We start from the raw sequence: 18,401 nt of genomic DNA, 5'->3' as shown, positions 1-18,401 counted from the left end.
TAAATCTTGTTATGATTATGAAGGCATTCATCAGAAAATGCTTGAAAATTCCCTTTATGTTAACCATTAAGGAAATGCGATATCCAAAAATGGAGATAGCATTTAGGTGATAGTCATTCCTTTTGGTAAAACTACACGCTCTGGGACAGTTGTTGGGTTTCAGTGTTGGTCTTCTTGGAATGAGGAGTGTGCAGGATCTCCACTCATCTAATTAAATAGCTAAGGAGTAACATTAGAAGATTGTAGGTGGTTAGTATCAGAACATGGATCATCCACCCATCCATCCATCCATCCATCCATCCATCCATTCATTTTCCAAACCACTTATCCTACTGGGTCGCGGGGGGTCCGGAGCCTATCCCGGAAGCAATGGGCACGAGGCAGGGAACAGCCCAGGATGGGGGGCCAGCCCATCGCAGGGCACATTCACACACCATTCACACACACATGCACTCCTACGGGCAATTTAACAGGTCCAATTAGCCTCAGCATGTTTTTGGACTGTGGGGGGAAACCGGAGTACCCGGAGGAAACCCCACGACGACATGGGGAGAACATGCAAACACATGCTGCTTCAGCATCTGCTAAATAAGAAATGCATTTCACCGTGCCCAACAACTAGACCTCCCTCCCGCCCCCAAACTTCAGGGCCCCCACGCAAATGCGTGATTTGAGTGGCAGTAAACACCACAGCTGACCCTGTGGGCTACCACAGTAGGAAGTATGCCTCAACCATTCGGGAATCAAACTAGAGCAGGTAGTTGCAGCTGTAGGTAGCTGTTTCCGGCATTTATTTTCCTTCATGCAAATGGCCAGTTTGGATAATGGTCGATCAGTTCCAAGGGATTGGCCCCAGTTCATGCGGGTCAATGATTGTTAGGCTTGTAGGACATTTGAGCAAACATTGTGCTAGTTGTTGCCATTAGCTGAAGTGCTGACTGACATAGGGCGGGTTTTCAGATAAGTCCTTCCGAACTTCCCAATGTCAAATGTCAACCTACCTTCCTTAATATAGTACCGCTTTTATGCTGCTGACCTTAAGCCTACTTAGTTCCTCGTTTGACACAACCTTTGTTCACACATGACAACTGATATGACTCGGTTGTGGATGGTCATGTGTGCATAGTCACAACTCATAAAAAAAAAAAATTATTTCAAATGTGCGATATCATCATGAATACATCGTCTTTGTGTAGCACAAATTTTGTTTTTGCAAATTTACTGAAAAAATCCTATTTTCCAGAAATATTCAGAGCTCCAGTACTCTCTAACACCACTTACTTTATATCATTGTACCCATTCATAGGCCCCTGTGACGTACTGGCCCCCTAAATCTGACTGTCTATGCCCCTCTGACACCCTGGGACCACCTTCCATAGTAATTATAACTCTGACTCCTCTTCCTACCAGCTTTTGCACACCTGGATTTCGGTGGTTTCTTCCAGTGAGGGTCTGTCAGCTTCTCAGATTCCCATCCACTCCAGAACATTCAGAGACTTATTTCAAAGCCGCTCCAGTGCTGTTTTGGGCATGTGCCTCGGATCATTGCAGTGCTGTAAGTTGCAGTGAATTGATGCCCTAATCCAAGGTTGTGAGGCTCCCTGGAGCAGGTTTCTTTCCCTGTTTATCTGATTCTATTCATCTTCCCCTCAATCCTGGCAAGATGCCGAGAAGCATCACCACATTGCAACGCTGCCTCCACTGCACCAGAGATATTTCTCAAGTGATAAACAGTACCTGGTTCTGACCAGACAGAGGCCTTTGTGGCCATATTATGCTTATGATTCAGAAGGGGAATGCCACTATCCACTCCACCATAAAGACCCGATTGACAGATTGCCGCACCAATCTTTGTTTGGTTTTGAGTTTGTACAGAAACACCGAAGTTATGTGAAAGTGGCCATTCCTGCCCAAACACCCAATTTGGCCAGACAACAACCTGGGGGCAGTGAGAGGCTCAGTAAGCTAAGCTGCTGTGCCAGTGATTGGAATGTTGCTGGTTTAAGCCGCAAACTCAACGGAACAGTCACATGTCCGTAGGCCCATCAGTAAGGCCCTTAACCTCCAGGTCCAGAAGTGCTGTATGCTGGCTGACCCTGTACTGGGATTCCTAAGCTTGTACTCACCTGTATGTGTGTCGCAAGGAGAGTAAGCCAAAGGGTAGGCGAGAGAGGGTAGACAAAGAGAAGCCTTCTAATGTACTGGTGCAAAAGGTTAATCTTGCCCAGGTCAAATGTCTCCCTGTCAACAGTGACACACATAACTAAACCATGATTCTGGGAATCTTCAAGGCATTGCCAAATTTTTCATACTCTTTTCCAGAATTGTGGATTTCCATAATCCTTGCTCAAGGGACTGCAGAGTTTATCCGAATCCATAATTTGGTTGTTACTCACGCACAGTGAACTATGGGTCCTTATAAAGACCGGGGTGCTTCTTTTTAATTAATCATGTCCAATCATGTGAATCTGCCCCAGGTAGACTACAATGAAGTTCTATAAACATCTCAAGGACAATTGAAAGAAGCAGACTACAGTACATCTCGGCTCGATCTGGAGTGTCGAAAGTCTTGCAGTAAATGATTTGGATACTTTTCTAAGTTGGAGGTTTCAGTTTTCAGGAAAAATACCTAAAATGTCTCGTCACATTGTCATTTGGGGGAATGCATGCTGACTGATAGTAAACATCAAAACATTCAATGCCTTCTGAAATCAGTCTACAACACAGGAGCGAATACATGGGCGGGGCCACATGAGCACTGGCCCCAGCTGAAAGCTGATTGGGTCTCACAGTGCCCTCTCTCCTGTCTCTCACTGATTCAGAACATATTATTGGCTAATGATAAGCCCGGCCCCCTCCGTATGACTTATGGCCCCTCCTGTGCTCCCATCAAACCAGCTTTTTTTAAAATAATTTTCTAAGATAAAAACCAACTTATATGCATAACCCAGTGACATGTGTCTTAGAATTTATTTAACTCAAATATTTTAGTAAAAATGCATTAATACAATACCTGAATATTTAACTTATACAAAAATTAACTTCAAAACAACCATTTCTTACAATTGAAATGTTTTGTTAAAGCATGGATTCCATTTTCCCGACAAACACAAGCTAGATGTCATTTTAATAATACAAAAACACAGAAAAATTGCACTCTTTAATACATTCATTTAAACGGACAACACTTAATAGAGCTGTATAAATAATAATAATAGTCCAAATAAAATGGATACAGATTTCATTTTGAAATCAGACACACCTATATAATCACAATACAAATATACTTTCCATTTCATTAATCAGAGGTTCCTGTCAGACCTAGTACTATATACAACTTATAAATAAAGTTCAGTTCTCACACTCCGTTCCCCGCAGGGATTAGTCATTGTAAGACTTGGCTCTGAAGCACTTGCTGTCCTGACTTTTGTCAAACAGCAGCTTCTTGCACATCTTGTGCAGGGACGACGCGCTGAAAATGCGGCTGATCTTCCGTACATCTCTCAGGACCAGCGGCGTGACGTCCTTGGCCTTCAGCTTGGGTAGGCTCTGCGTCAGGGCCTGCGCCAGGTCCCTCTCCTTGTTCTGGGACTTCCAGAGGAGCAGTAGCCGCAGAATGGACTGCTGGGACGGGCAGGAGCCAGCCATCTGGCGGACTTCCTCCTGACGCACCCTGCTGCCTGGCAGGCTGTCCATCACCGCTGTCAAGTCACTCAGGGACAAGTTCCTAAGGCCGACACACCTGGACACTTTCTTCTCGCACAGGCTCACCCCTGTTAGACGGAAACACAGCTTTACTTAGTTGACATGTACATTAATGCTCACTGGCCTATTCTACGGTCCTGTATAAATGACGAGAAGGGTCAGGTAGTCGTTCCTTCTCCAAGATTAGGGACTCGAGGGAATATGTTCGGTATTTCCAAATGCTACAAAAGGCAAGCATTATTTAGCCCTGTAATTTTATATTGAAGGACAGTTGTTTTACACAAGGTTCCAAGGTAGGTCCTGCTTTATATCGACTTGTTGGCCTATTAATGCATTTTGGGTAAGTACTTAATGTCTAGTTCTGATGCTGTTTGACGTGTCTGAAGGTGACGTCAGTATACTAACTAAGTTCATCATTGAGGAATTCAGTATCTGTGTGGGAGTTGTGCACTTTTCCTGGTTCGCACAAAATGATAAAGACCTACTGTGACAGCCATCACAGATGACTGCGGCTCCCCCAGTGCTGGAGACTGGAGTGCAGTGTTAACAAAAGAGTCCTGCACGGCTGACTGATGGTCATTTCAACATTCATTCGCAGCAAAGATGAAGCAGGGATCACCGGAATGAAAGGAGAATTAACCATCAAGGCCCAATTTTTTAAAACCTGGAGATCTGAGGACTGCAGCTAAAATGATGGGAACCTTCACATCTATGCATAGACAGTAAGTACGACAGCCCAGGGAAATAACCTAAGACAGAAATGACCAGATCTGTGTCTAGAATATAGCACTTCTACAGTACCTCTGATGTCTGTCAGCTATTTCCAAAAAGAAGTTCAGGGTTAGCCACTATTGATGGCAACTGGTAAAGGAATTAAGCTGTGCCCTCTGAGAGGCAAAGTTCTATACTTAAATGTTAACACAGTTAGCACGTGTCTTGTGCAGTTCTGAATTACTACAATATAAAAATGTAAAAAAAAAAAAAAAACCTTTAAAACTAACCAAAATGTACACTTTCAAACTGGCACCAAACTACTACCGTACTATTTTACATGTAAGTTACATGGTATTAGTACAGTTCTGCAATCTAGACATGATTTAAAGTATACGACTGGTTGGAAATAGGTGAATATGCAAAGTAAATAGGCAGTTTAATATCAGGACCTTGAACGTACGTGGTTTTGGAGTATCGCAGTGGGTTGTGGAACCAACATAAGATGCAGGAGCACTGTAATACATTAAAATACTACAGAACTTCTGTTCATCAATATATAGAAGCTAAGGTCCAACAGATGAATATGAGTGGCTCAAGAAAAGTGATTTGTGAATCGATGAATAATGCATGGAGTAAAAAAGAGCCTTAAATTGTATGAATCCACAGCATTAAATACTAGAACCCAACTATTCCAAATAAGATGAGATTAGATTCAACTTTACTGTCATTGTGCTGGGCAATCAGACAGCCTGTGCTGAGCAATCAGACAGCCTGTGCTGAGCAATCAGACAGCCTGTGCTGGGCAATCAGACAGGCTGTGCTGGGCAATCAGACAGCCTGTGCTGGGCAATCAGACAGCCTGTGCTGGGCAATCAGACAGGCTGTGCTGGGCAATCAGACAGCCTGTGCTGGGCCATTGTCACTATTGACTAAAAGAGGCCCATGGTTTGCTGTTGTAACCATTATTGAGTAGGATATTTAAGGTACTTAATTGCATCAGTAGACACTCAAAATGATTATGGAAAAGTAAGGCAACACAGTGTCGTTTTGAGGACACTGGGCCTGACCTCGCAGGAGAACTCTCTCATCCTTGTCCTTGGCTTGTTCCCTCCACAATCTGAGGAGCTTCAGGGTCTGTTGGCCGGGCCTGCAGGACACCTTTGCGTGCTCGGTGACTTTCTTCTCCATCTTCTTGGCTGACAGCTGGGGGTCCAGGGGCTCCGAGCAGAGCCGCTGCGAGGCCAAGAAGTGAAAGATGGCTTCCTGGCAGAGCGTGGTGTCTGGGGGAACAACACAGGGGAACTTGTCTTCCCTTTCAGTCTGAAAGATTTTTTTTTTTCTGCAGAAGCTAGTTCCTGAGGGAAGCAACATTTTCTCTGCTCCAAGCACTTTCATAAATATAGCTATTTCAACTAAAATACGCCTGAGTCATGTTAAAAAAGGACAGGGCCTTTTTAAGTAGCAACCCTACTGTAGGGCTTCACTGCTGAATGTATGTCTAGTCTGCTTCAAACACCAGCCCTTAATTTCCAAAGACAGCTCCTTCATATCACTCATAGATGTATGGTTAGGTGTTATCTGAAGTAAAGCCTGTAGTATGTTAGATCTCACCAGACGTTTCCTTTAGTCAGTGAGTGATAGGAAATCTTGAAGACATCTACCTCCCGATCGGGTCAAGTCGGCCTATCGAAGTTCAGAAATTCCTTTACTCCGTATTCCTGTGGAAAAGATGTCCCCACGAGGGGAGGGCTGGAATTTGGTTTGCACACTAAATGTTCTTCAATGTGGAAAAGCTGTTCTTCAACACAGGCCGGTTGTGCGGGTCACATTCTGGAATATTCCCAGTCCCGTAGCCATGACTTTATCTGGTTTCCTATCAGACCCAGAGACCACACTGCCCGGAGCCTCCGGAGTTTTCCTTTGGAGCGTGTTGTGTGTTGACGGGCTTTATCTGCTCTAGCTTCTGGGGATAGTCATGTCATGTGTAACCTCAGCCTCCCTCCCAGCAGATTGGGATCATCCTGCATATGTTACGACATCCACAGGCCACAAAATACAGTACCTTGCAAAATTTCCCAGCACGATCACATGAGAGCGGTGTGATTTTATTTGGTTAAAGGGTATAGACTGAACTCTACCGAGATACTGTACCATGTGAGAGTGACCCCACAGGGAATGTGTGACCGTGTCACCTGACGCCCGACCGTCACTGCTTCAGTTTGTTGACCGCTGCAAGCGTGGGGAGCTGTAGGAAGTGGGGGCGGTGTGGTGTCATCGCAGTGTGAGCGCTGGCTACCTGTGCGGCACTGTGGGGGGCCCTGGTCGCATTCGCAGGTCTCATCCTGCGTGGCCGTCCCCGGATGCGCCACACGCAGCCCCATACGGCTGCAGTTCCTGTGGGGGAGGCAGGGCTCTGTCGCCGAGGCGACACTGGAGAAGTAACCCTGCGAACACCTCTCGCAGACCGTGTCGCTGTCTGGGGTGCCTGAAACAGCAGGGAAGGGCAAACAAGCAGGGTCTGTATTATGAGTCAAGTGTGGGAAATGCCCAACAGAAACGAAGAAAAACATTCCACCATCTGATTACATATGGACTGGCGGTGCATGACACACTGCTGGTGCATGTCTCTGGATAACAGCTTCAGCATAACAAAGCTTACCCGGTTGTGTGACACACTTCATCGCACGTTTATGACGACCAGCACGAGGCTGTGTGAGTCACATCGTACCGGTAAAAATAGTTTTACTGATTTGTGTTCAGGGTTCATTTGTTCGGAATCAGTGTTTATTCAATCAAAAGGCATTTCGGAAGTGGGCTGCTGGCTTTTCTGGGACAGGAAGGAACATTAAAAGCAATGGCGTGACTCGAAAAAAGCACCTGGACACAAAACAAAGGCTCGGTGGCAGGAGAAAGACTGCTTTGTGTCAGGAATGAAAAGAAAGACCGGTGGCAGGGGGATCACTGCAGTCAGGCTGGTCCACGCCGGTTGGCACCGTTTGATGCCTGACCAATTGCCCTGCAGGGAAGGAGCCAGATCCTCAGATGATCTGAGCTCTGCAAAGGGCCCACCGTGGTGAGATCCCAGCAGATACGTGACGTGGTGTCAAACGACAGAGCGAACTGCGGTGGTCACGCAGGAAGCTGTTTAGGACATTCGGAGCGACAGCAGCAGCCAGGCGACCAAACAAACAGGAGCCCCTTGGCCGAAAGTCCATGTGAAATAGCAGGTGCTCTGTGGAAGTGAAAAGGTGGCAACTAGGGAACTTCTCTATCTCAGTTTGGGTTTTCGGCCCTCAGGAACCACGCGATGGGGCCTTTTCCGGAACCTTTATTGAGATCTCCTTCCGGTTATGCTGAATTTTTTCCTGGTACCGCAGCACAGAACAATGTGTGGTCTAGACCACAGCGCAACGCAGATGATTTACAACATGAAAGGAAATCAGCTGAAGGGAAAAACACAATGAAGGATTCATTCATTGATGGGACACCCAGATGATCCTGCTGAGAAGCTTGAACACTAAATTCACTTTCATCACTACAGGGAAGGCCCAAGTACTCCAGGACTGGCGTTGGTGGGAGCGAAACACACCACGCATTTCTTAAAACAAATGAATCATGAGCAAATTCTTTAACGGGTCCTCTTTGTTTGGTATATTTCTCCAACTTTCCTGTAAAACTTTCTTGTTTTTCATTTATTTTCCCATTTTATTTTAGGAAACCCTTCAGTCTTAGGTACCTCAAACCCTTCAGTCTTAGGTACCTCAAACCCTTCAGTTTTAAGTACCTCAAACCCTTCAGTCTTAGGTACCTCAAACTCTTCAGTCTTAGGTACCTCAAACTCTTCAGTCTTAGGTACCTCAAACCCTTCAGTCTTACGTACCTCAAACCCTTCAGTCTTAGGTACCTCAAACTCTTCAGTCTTAGGTACCTCAAACCCTTCAGTCTTACGTACCTCAAACCCTTCAGTCTTAGGTACCTCATACCCTTCAGTCTTAGGTGCCTCAAACCCTTCAGTCTTAGGTACCTCAAACTCTTCAGTCTTAGGTACCTCAAACCCTTCAGTCTTAGGTACCTCAAACCCTTCACGGGACCCGGGGGCAGCACACAGGGCCGAGGCCTAAAGCCAAACCCCTGTTCTAAGGAAAGCTTCTTCCCGATCTTTGTCGGGTGTCTGGACAATTAAGTAAGGTGTTACCAGACCTCCTAAGCTGTGCTCAGACAATCGCCTGAGTACATCTGTTCACACCGAAATATCCAGATTTATCTGTCACATATCCTGCATTTCCTGTATTTACTTCATAGGAGGCGGTGGTAACATTTTCTAATTATAATTAAACCTTTATTTAATCACGTTAGTCTCACTTAGATTTATCCTAAAATCAGCGTTCATACTATAATCAATTATTTCTTTGAAAATCGGCTCTCTCACTCCTATAGAACCTCATACTTCACCCTCACACATGAGCGAGAAGATGCTACAGGTCCACTTATAGCAACCAAAAAACAATGAATACCGTATTAGCCTGAACAAAAGACGACCCCGACTGCAAGACGACCTCCTACTTTTCCACAAAAATAAATAAAATTATGTTTTTTTGTACTCCGGTTTCCCCCCACAGTCCAAAAACATGCTGTGGTTAATTGGCGTCGCTGAATTGCCCATAGGTGTGCATGTGTGAGTGACTGGTGTGTGAGTGTGCCCTACGATGGGCTGGCCCCCCATCCTGGGTTGTTCCCTGCCTCGTGCCCATTGCTTCCGGGATAGGCTCCGGACCCCCCGCGACCCAATAGGATAAGCGGTTTGGAAAATGGATGGATGGATGGATGTTTTTTTGTCAAGATCATATAACAACTTTACCAGAAGCCACAGGCTAAAATTCAACCACAGGCTTGGTTACCAGATACTAGATTATAATCTAGTATTTAAACAGCAAACCTTTTACGAATGTTTTTCAGAATGTTTCATTTGAAGCAGACCCACATGAAGAGGGTAAAAAAAACATTAAGGATAATTGTTGAGCAATAGTCATAAACGATACAGCTCTTTTAAAATTAATATTACGGTCTTTATTAAAATCAACCATCAGTTTAATACTAGCAGCAACACATCCACGGAAGCCAACAATTTACACAACACTTACGGATACACATGCATTCCACGGCAAACATTACACAGTTTTGAAATATACAGTTATCATAAATATACGAGTGCACATTAATTTGGACTATTTGCAGATGCGCGAGGTGCACAACATGCACTGCATTTAATGCTGCTAATAAAACCCTTATCATGGCAGCCAGTGGTGGACAGAGGATGGGATCACTGATCATGCGACGTCGTATAGCTAAAACGGCATCGACTCCCTCAATTACACTAACACTATGCGGCCACCTACAGCCAGCAGGCTGATAAATTGCGCCATCTACAGTTGTATGTGTGCAATGACATGAAATTCTACATCAAGCTTATGTATTATTTTATAGAGGAACCTATTACTGAGGCAGAGGCAAGTTAACTGGATATTTTTATAAGGAACTCCACTGCAACAATGACGGAGAGTAAACAATAATAATAAAAAAAAACTTTTGTAGACTTTTGACTATGAGGAGGAGCTCAGAGGATGTTTTCGTACTATATTGACGTTCGAGTATATTCACAACTCAGAGCACTACCGCCACCTCCTGGTAATGACTGGAAAACGTTTATTTTTTAAACGAGCGATATTTTCTGGATATTTTCTACAAGGTATTACACAAGGAATTAAAACAACCAAACACACAACAGTCGTAAAATGTCAATTATCAGTGTTAATCAGTGTATACTGTACAAAAACCTTATTCTATGTACTCTATTTTTGAAGTATATAGTTAAAGAAATTCAGAGTGTTTCACCTGACAAATAACAGTGTGGGGGGGGGGGCAGTTATCTCAACAATTATTTGTTTCTGATGTTTTCGAGCCTGCGCTCTGGGTGTCTGCCACCACAAAGCAGCCAGTTTGAGACTCTCCCTGAAATATGACGGAGTGACTCAAAAGAACAGGAAATAAGCTCAAAAGTCAGGAATTCACTAATAACCGATACGATCAACAGTGTCTCGCAACAAAAGCCAGTAGTGTTATTCTTGCTGATTAAAAATTCGCCGACACTCCTGCCAAGTTACTGATTAATACCATTTGCCTCTCCTCGGCAGCCCCTATCATGCAGTAAAGCTCAGCAACACTCGCTGAATCCAAGTAATTGTCACTGAAATCCATTAAGAGATCAAACAGCGACACAAAACAACAATAAAAACAGCTTTCGCTTACACTTTTATAATGATTTCAATAAAAACGAGGGTCGAAACTTTGTTAGCTTTAACCACGTAAACATCGTTTCTTGGTTCCTGTTCTATCTGGCATGTCTTCCACGAAAACGCTGGGTCACTATATCGTACGGATGGAAATTACATTCGGGAGAAACGGCCAGAGATCGAATCTGCACGGGGCAGCAGGAGCTAAGGCAGAACCCCAAACACGCCAGATGAAAGGTGCCTACCTGGTGCTGAGACCCCCCAGCCGGGGGCGCACGTCGCATGTTTCACGCAGAACTCCACTTCCAGGTGGTAGCCTTGCGCGCACTCGCAGAGACGGTCGTGCGTGCTGTTGCACTCCCTCACCACCAGCTGGCGCTCTTTGCAAACGGAGGTGCAGTACTGGCACGTCTCTCCCCAGTGCCACTGCTCCGAGAAGTGGTTCTCCGGGCAGGGGGCGCACACAGTGGGCACGCCGGCGCTACAGTGCCGTTTGACGGCCGTTCCTGGGGGGCACTGGTCACACAGGTGCAGCTCGGACGTCACCGGGTCTCGGTGCTGGTACTTGGGCGGGGGCATCTCGTGGAAGGCCCAGGCGAAGGATACGACAAATAGCTGTGGTGGGGTGAGATGGGGCGGGGCAGGAGAGAGAATCCCACTGAACAGGTGGTCCATGGATCACTAACGCACCCCCACCGCATCGGCAGCAGAGCGAAGCGCCCTGCGATTAGCGGCAAGCGCACTTGCGTGGGGGGGCTGGCACGCAAATTTCCCTCCGGAGTTCCCCCATGTGCAGCTGCCACAAGAAACAGTGTGTGCATCGTCGCATGTGCCATTGAGACTGTCCCCCCCCCCCCCCCCCCCCCCCAACGAAGACTTGCACATCAAACTCCTCGCAGCTGTTGGTGGGCTACAGCAGGGAGGATCGTCATTAAGTTGTTAGGTTAATTTATTCTCGAGGAACGTCATATATATATAGGAACTGAGAAGTGGAAAGGAAACTGAACTTTTAACCCACGTGCCTTGCAGTGGGAAGTCGCCGTCTGACGACATGCAGCACTCTAAACCAAAATTACATGGTAGTACAGGTCCCCTGACGACCATAATTACATCGTTTGTAGGATCTGAGAGAAAGTCACAAAAGATTACGCTGGTAGCCTACAGCCAGTTTAAAAGGCAAATGCTTGATTTTAAGGCATGCTGCGTTTCCTTATAACTGGCGTCAGGAATTTCCCGCTTTTCCATGTTCCCTTTCGAAGTACGGTACGTGACGTTTTTATGAATACCATACGGAAAGGAACGCAGTACTCCGCTGTGGGCCGTATTGTTTTGAAATCTTATCTGTATAGTGTTATGAAGTATGGCTCTAGGGTCTGACTGGCATCTGCATCATCGTCATCATCATCATCATCATCATCATCAGCCGTTTACCAAGTCGTCTGTAGTTTTGCATCTATCACAGTTTGACAGTTGTCATTGATGAACCATCTGAATTCTTTGATAAGAAACTTAAACACTGGATCTAGTGGGCCAGTGTGAAATCATCCTAGGAGGATTCCAGTAACTGCTTTTTAGACTAATGTCACTGCTGACAGTTGACCAAGAAACCATCTGATGCAGATCTTTGTGGTGGCAGTCCATTAATGTTTCCTGACAATGTGCAGATGAGAGGAACATTGTAGACATTGTGTGGATGGTTTAATCCAGCTTGCTACGCAATTTTAATATCACAGACTGATCGGGAACCTGGGTAAGAAACCAACAAGCTTCTTCTTCTTAAAAAATTACATGGTAGGTAAGAATCCAAAGTGATAAAAACATCATTAGTATGTCAACCCTCAGTTTAAATCTTCAACTTCAGCCAGTTTTACTGGCCTGATTTTAGACAGAGGTCGTAGTACTTTGCAAATAGATACATCTCAACATGGATGTTTCCAGAACAAAAAAATGCAAGTAATGGACATTAAGGCGCTCATTTTAATATGAAAATTAGGCAAAATCAGACATAATGAGACGTCAAAACGACCGTCCTTCCATTCAGTTTTTTATTACTGTCACCCCCAGCCCCAAAGGTACGAGGTGACAATACCATCATCATCCACCAGAACCGTTTGATATAACAGCACATAATATTAATATTCTTTTCCTTGAAATGAATTAAAACTGTAACACGGCGGGCTAAAAGATGAACGACACTTTCGATGCGACGTTTCTAATTATGGTGTCCCTTGAACGACTTGGCAAACAAATATCCATACGTAAAGCAGTCGGTGTTCAGCATGTAAGTGTAGGCCTGAATGCAGACATTAACACAATTATTTACCAGTCCTCATTCCTCTGTCAAAACGCAGAATTAAAAGCATTTAAGATTCATTCATTCTAATTCGCGGCTATTCTATGATTTCGATTCTTCTAGATATGCAAGTTTCTTACCCTTTTCAAATAAAGCGGTCTTTCCACACTTCAATCCAGAGATTTTTCCCATTCTCTTACACAGACAGGGAAAGTCAAAATAAATATGGAGCCAAATAAATAAACAAAAACGAAATGAATAATAAAAAAATGCATTCTTCTCCATTATTTACCATTTTGGGCTCCAACGAGCAGAAACTGCAGGAGGGGAGAAGGCTGCAGTTTACTGGAGCCTTTCTCTCTTCGCGTTGGGCTCTTTCCCCCTCGGAGGTAATTGTAAGGAGAAACCTGGGTCCAGCTTGTGGTAAGGCTGTAAATACTCTCCATCTGAGGCTACCCAGCAAGTTCCAGCGTCATGGAAGCATTAATGTGTCTCGAAGTTCAGCAGACCTATATGTCAGCTCCGCATTTATGGGAAACTTTACGGAAAAACGCCAAGCAGACATGCTGCCTGTCTGCCAGATTACTGGGAATCCAGAAGTTGGACTCATACAACTTCACGTAACATTTTTTACAGATATCTGGAAGCCGCTTAAGTTTACCCTGATACTGATTTCAGACCCTTTAAAAATGCAACCAATATAATTATGCAAGTCATTCATTTCATTTAAGACAATGAATTGTCATTGTATTTTCCGTTCGTCAAACCAACTCCAATTAAACGTTATTTAAACATTACTGTTTAACTAATTTGTAAAATAAGCAATGAAATAATATAAAGAAAAAACACATATACTTAATGCATCCAAACGCGTAAACGGACATATAAAATGCGACAGTATAAAATAGCGGATCGAGTTCTGAAGACGTTGGCAGAAATACCAGATGGGTATCGCAGAATAATCCTCATTGAAAACCTATGTCGTTTCCACAATTGCCCAGAAAAATAATCGTGTAATGACACTCACCAGATGTAATTTCATTGCTGACCGTGATCTCATATTAAACGCAGCTCTCTCAAGCCAAGTAAAGTCCGTCTGAACTAGTCCGTTGCCATACTTATACGAGGGATAGGGCAACTGTGCCCAGCCCACTTCATTGCATTTCTACTAATGTTTTTTTCGCTTTCCTGCATGCTCCACTGTAGGTGTAAGTCAGGCGAGCTCGAAATAAACCCAAAGCCCCATTGTCGCCGTTGCGGTGACACCGCAACAAATGTTGGAGGAGAGCCCGGAGCGTGGAGCCCGAAACCCGGAGCGTGTCCCCCCAGCGAGACCGGGGGACGGCGTGGTTTGTCAGTAAGGGTCAAATACCTGACATGCAGCGACACTGTAACCTGCTTCAGATTGGACGGGTCAGGTTTTAAGTCCGACACTTTGCTCGGTTCGACTTTGGATCGTCAACGCAACACCCCCCCCCCCCCCATTCCCATGCAGCGCATCCAGCCGTAACAATCTCACATATAACGACATACAGGCGTAATCTGTGACAACAAGATCTATGCTGGCGATAACCAACGGATCCGAACGCAAACTACAAACAGCCAGGAGTGTATTAATCCAGCAGTGTGGCAGGACAGACATTTGGTGTGCAGGGTGTGTGGGGGAAGATGGTAAATATTTGGATTCAGATCACAGGGAGGCCGCAAGGGTAAGATTACCCCTCTAAAAATTAAAATATTACGGGAGCATTACGGGAGTCAATGAGATTTATGTTCAAGACATCTGAATAGCACATGCAGGGATGCGGGTAGCCCCACCCCGCCCCACCACACGGGTCCCTGGTCTGCTGGAAATGGCACGACCCAGAAGGACTGTCACATACACTCAACTCCAGTTATTGTCTCATTTTATTTATCTGGTAAACACACTCATCTTGTGTGACAACTCATGAGTGCGTGCATATTAAAAAGGGCACATCTTACAAAAAAGAAGGACTAAGACAATAAACAGTATATCAGAACCAGTAACACCAGCTAGACCTCCTGCAGTACACTTCCTCATTTGTCGTTATTTGTGTTCACTGTGTTGGACACTCTGTGATAAGGGGGTTTAAAAAAATCCTTCTTTGAACAATGATTTGCTCTATGCTTCTTCATTTCTGAAGCAGGTATAATAGATCAGTTCTGCACCAGACTGACTCATGTTTCATATCTGGAGATTATTTATAAACAGTTAATAAATGAAAGTTTCACTGGCTTTCATTTTGTATTTTATGAATTGATCCACACACCTGTCATTCTCAACTGTAATATGGAATTATGAATTATTCTCCATCTGATTTAGAGGGACAGTGCTTTTTCAGTGTGTAAGGAATCTGCATCAGAAGGTTGTGGGTTCAAATTCCTCGACTGGAAGAGTGACGCGTTGCCTTTAACCTCAAATGCTCCCTAAACTCTTCAACCCCCAAGATTTCCTTACTTGTGCATCACTTCAGACAAAAGCATCACCTAAATATATATATTTAAAACTTGTTCAGTAGACTGTTTTATCCAATGTGATGTATAATTAAGAAAGCAGCATTTGTGGTTAAGGGCTGTGCATAGGGCCCAATGGTGAAAACACTGTGCTGATGCTAGGATTTGAACCAGCAACCTCCTGTTCACAGGCAAAGTATCCTATCTGGCTGAGCCACCCATCGCCCAAATAAATTGATTAATGTAACCTGCATGTCCAGTACAGGGGTAGTTTGGGACACATGCCAGTAAGCACAGGTTCTGAGGCAGGGAAATACCCTAAACTGGATGCCAGTCTATTACAGAGCAAACACACAGCAGGTGACATTTTTACACTGCAGGAAAACACAAGGGAATGAACACACAGCGGGCTTCAAACCCCTAACACAGGAGGTGCGAGATAACAGAGCCACTCACAAAGCCACCCAACACAAGCATGACAAGAAACCATGTATATTTGGGGTATATTTGTGTAATGCATCAATGCCCTGTGAGAAGGTTAAGAATCGAAACAATGGACGTGTTGGGCCCTTTCATGACTGAACACCGGTGGATAAATGTTCCAGACAGTCCTCAGCACAGCACATGGATGCCACTTCATGCCATACAACACCCCTGGAAGCCTCGATGCATCCCGATTCTACTGACCCTCCTCTCATCCCATTTTGTGGAAGGGGGGGGGGGGGGGCACGGAAATGGGGATTACCTTGCGCACGTCTAGATTTCCCAACAGCATAAACACTGTAGTGTGATGAACGGCCCCAGCTATTTTTGGGAAGACGTGATTCCCGGGGAGAGATTACGAAGGAAAACCGCAATAATCGGGTGCAGGCAGGTGGATGCACGTTGCCTGTCCGCAGAGACGCCGCCGGTGACAGGGGGCAGTGGGAATAGGGTCTGCGGTGCGGCCTGGCCATCTTCCCCGTCCCCAGAGCGTTCATAAGGGCGCACGTGGGTGTCTGGAGGTAAACCATTCATTACGCAGCACCAACCGGAGGCCAGACCAAACCAAAACTTTAATCCACCCTCTGCATTAGTGGCTACCCTTTTGTCGAAATCTTTGAGTCCTTTCACCCTGAAAGAACTTTTTAAAGGTCGCACATTATATTGTCTTATTTCATCTTAAACAATATATATTCAATATTTATATACTAGCGTCACACTTACAGTCCTCATTAATTTACCATGAATTATACAACATACATAATAGAGTATTTCATATATACAGTATTGTGCAAAAGTTTTATGCAGTCAAAGAAAATGTTTAAAGCTATTTATCAGAATATATTTGCTCTGAAACGGAGTTTAACTTTAGAATATATGCAAATGAACAGGAACAATAATGGGGAAAAGTATCAAGAACTTCTTTTGTTCTTCAAAATGTTACTGATATCTTGCTGGATGGCTAGATGAATGCCGCTTCAGGTCCCTGACCTCTCCTCAGGGGCACCTCAGCCATTGCATGCATTCAGCAAATTTCACCACCACCTCACTTTGATTAATTAAATCATTTAATTAATTAACTTGATGAGGTACTGCTTAGCCAAACATGCCATGCTAGTGGTCAAGTCAGCAAATACGTGGGTGCATTGGATGCTCACCGCAAATACTGGGGTGACTTCAGGGGAGGTTTTGAGATGGCTGAGCTGATGCACTTTGACAGACATCATAGTTTTGCACCCACATGAGCATCGGCATCATTTTCTTTGGCTGCTTAAGGCTTTTGCACAGTACTGTATATGCTCTCTGCTTTCCATCTGCAGGAGATTCCCACAGGGAAGCTGCTCTGCATACGGTCAGGATATTTCTGGCAGCTCTTGGTTATGAGTGTCTGAATATTCATTGGGCCATTGTTTTCATCCTACAGCTCTCAGGCCACTGCTGTTTGAATTGCACGGGGCGATTCTGTGACAGATTCTGTGACCGAGTCTGTGACGTTAGTCTCGGCATTCATGAGGCGTTTCGGGTCAGCGGTGGCCTTTGACCGAGGTCAGCTGGCACACGGACGCACGCATCTGGAAAGATCTTCTAGACCGAGCGGGAATATACGAGGAACCGGCCCGGCACGGCCTGCTGTGTTGACTCCCTGGTTGACTGTCCATGTGGCAGATGTGAAAGATGCTAAACGAGATCCGAGCCACAACTTGCCGTTGTCTTGTGAGTGTCCGGAACGCCCTGGATAATGGGGGGGAGGGGGGCTCCCACCGAGGTATGTGACCTTTTGAAATCCTCCCTTTTGTGGCCATACATGGCGTCATCCACAATGCTATCATTTTGGTTATTTTCTCCTTTTGGAATATAAATCAAAGGAAACAACAAAATTTTTCTTATGACAAAAACACTTGCAAGGAGAAACCGAGTTCATCAATAGGAAGGCAAGTGTAAAGGAATTATGAAAGACGGAAGGATTCCAGTCGCTATTCAAATAAACAACCGGTATTATCACGTTCTAAGGAATGTAAGGAATGTATATAAGCTGAAGATAAGCATGTCCCTTTGCATGTATTATCATATATAGCAACACGGTTTTTCTGATTGTATTTGTTACAATTATTTATTTTGGATGTACAACCTTCAGCTTTCAAAAGAAAATAAATTGGGCTTTTATGCATTTTACGTTGTTTCACATTAAGAAAAAATATTTATAACTTTTAGAGTAAGGTTGACTTAGGTTTTTACTCAGCAAAGAGTGTGGCGTACATTTTTTTTGCGTTCAACACTAAACCTTATTCCTTTTTGAGTGCTGTTTACACACAGGGTATGAATTATTCTTAAGCTGCTCGAGGACCAGAAAACAGCCACTAAACTTCTCACTACCACTAACCAAGGGATTGCGAGGAATGAATTGTCTACAGACACAGTGAAATGGGCCAAGAACAGAAATA

General features: G+C 44.6%; 1 protein-coding gene across 4 annotated transcripts; it reads right to left on the bottom strand.

Annotated features, from left to right (window-relative positions):
* Positions 1–2,956: 2,956 nt before the first annotated feature.
* LOC125749401 (tumor necrosis factor receptor superfamily member 11B-like) lies at positions 2,957–14,394 on the bottom strand. 4 transcript variants are annotated; one of them, XM_049026639.1, is made up of 5 exons: positions 14,375–14,394; positions 10,955–11,324; positions 6,716–6,904; positions 5,487–5,699; positions 2,957–3,773 (listed from the first exon to the last, which is right to left on the bottom strand). In XM_049026639.1, exons 2-5 carry the CDS (start codon positions 11,286–11,288, stop codon positions 3,382–3,384), a joined length of 1,128 nt encoding a protein of 375 aa, XP_048882596.1. In that variant the 5' UTR covers positions 11,289–11,324; positions 14,375–14,394; the 3' UTR covers positions 2,957–3,381. The 4 variants fall into 4 exon arrangements, with proteins under 4 accessions (XP_048882596.1, XP_048882593.1, XP_048882594.1 ...); XM_049026636.1 differs by lacking the exon at positions 14,375–14,394 and adding an exon at positions 14,030–14,360; XM_049026637.1 differs by lacking the exon at positions 14,375–14,394 and adding an exon at positions 13,295–14,003.
* Between the last annotated feature and the right edge of the window lie 4,007 nt (positions 14,395–18,401).

This window comes from Brienomyrus brachyistius, chromosome 9 (genome assembly GCF_023856365.1).
Source record: "Brienomyrus brachyistius isolate T26 chromosome 9, BBRACH_0.4, whole genome shotgun sequence".
Lineage (NCBI taxonomy): Eukaryota > Metazoa > Chordata > Actinopteri > Osteoglossiformes > Mormyridae > Brienomyrus > Brienomyrus brachyistius.
This window is presented reverse-complemented; position numbering and strand designations above follow the sequence as displayed.

Excerpts from the sequence above, each read along its gene's own strand:
- LOC125749401 (XM_049026636.1), bottom strand. The coding sequence starts at position 14,062 with ATGAGATCACGGTCAGCAATGAAATTACATCTG. Across the intron at positions 11,325-14,029 it reads CAGCAATGAAATTACATCTG|CTATTTGTCGTATCCTTCGC; the intron begins GTGAGTGTCATT and ends ACCCCACCACAG. Across the intron at positions 3,774-5,486 it reads TGAGAGAGTTCTCCTGCGAG|GGGTGAGCCTGTGCGAGAAG; the intron begins GTCAGGCCCAGT and ends TCCGTCTAACAG.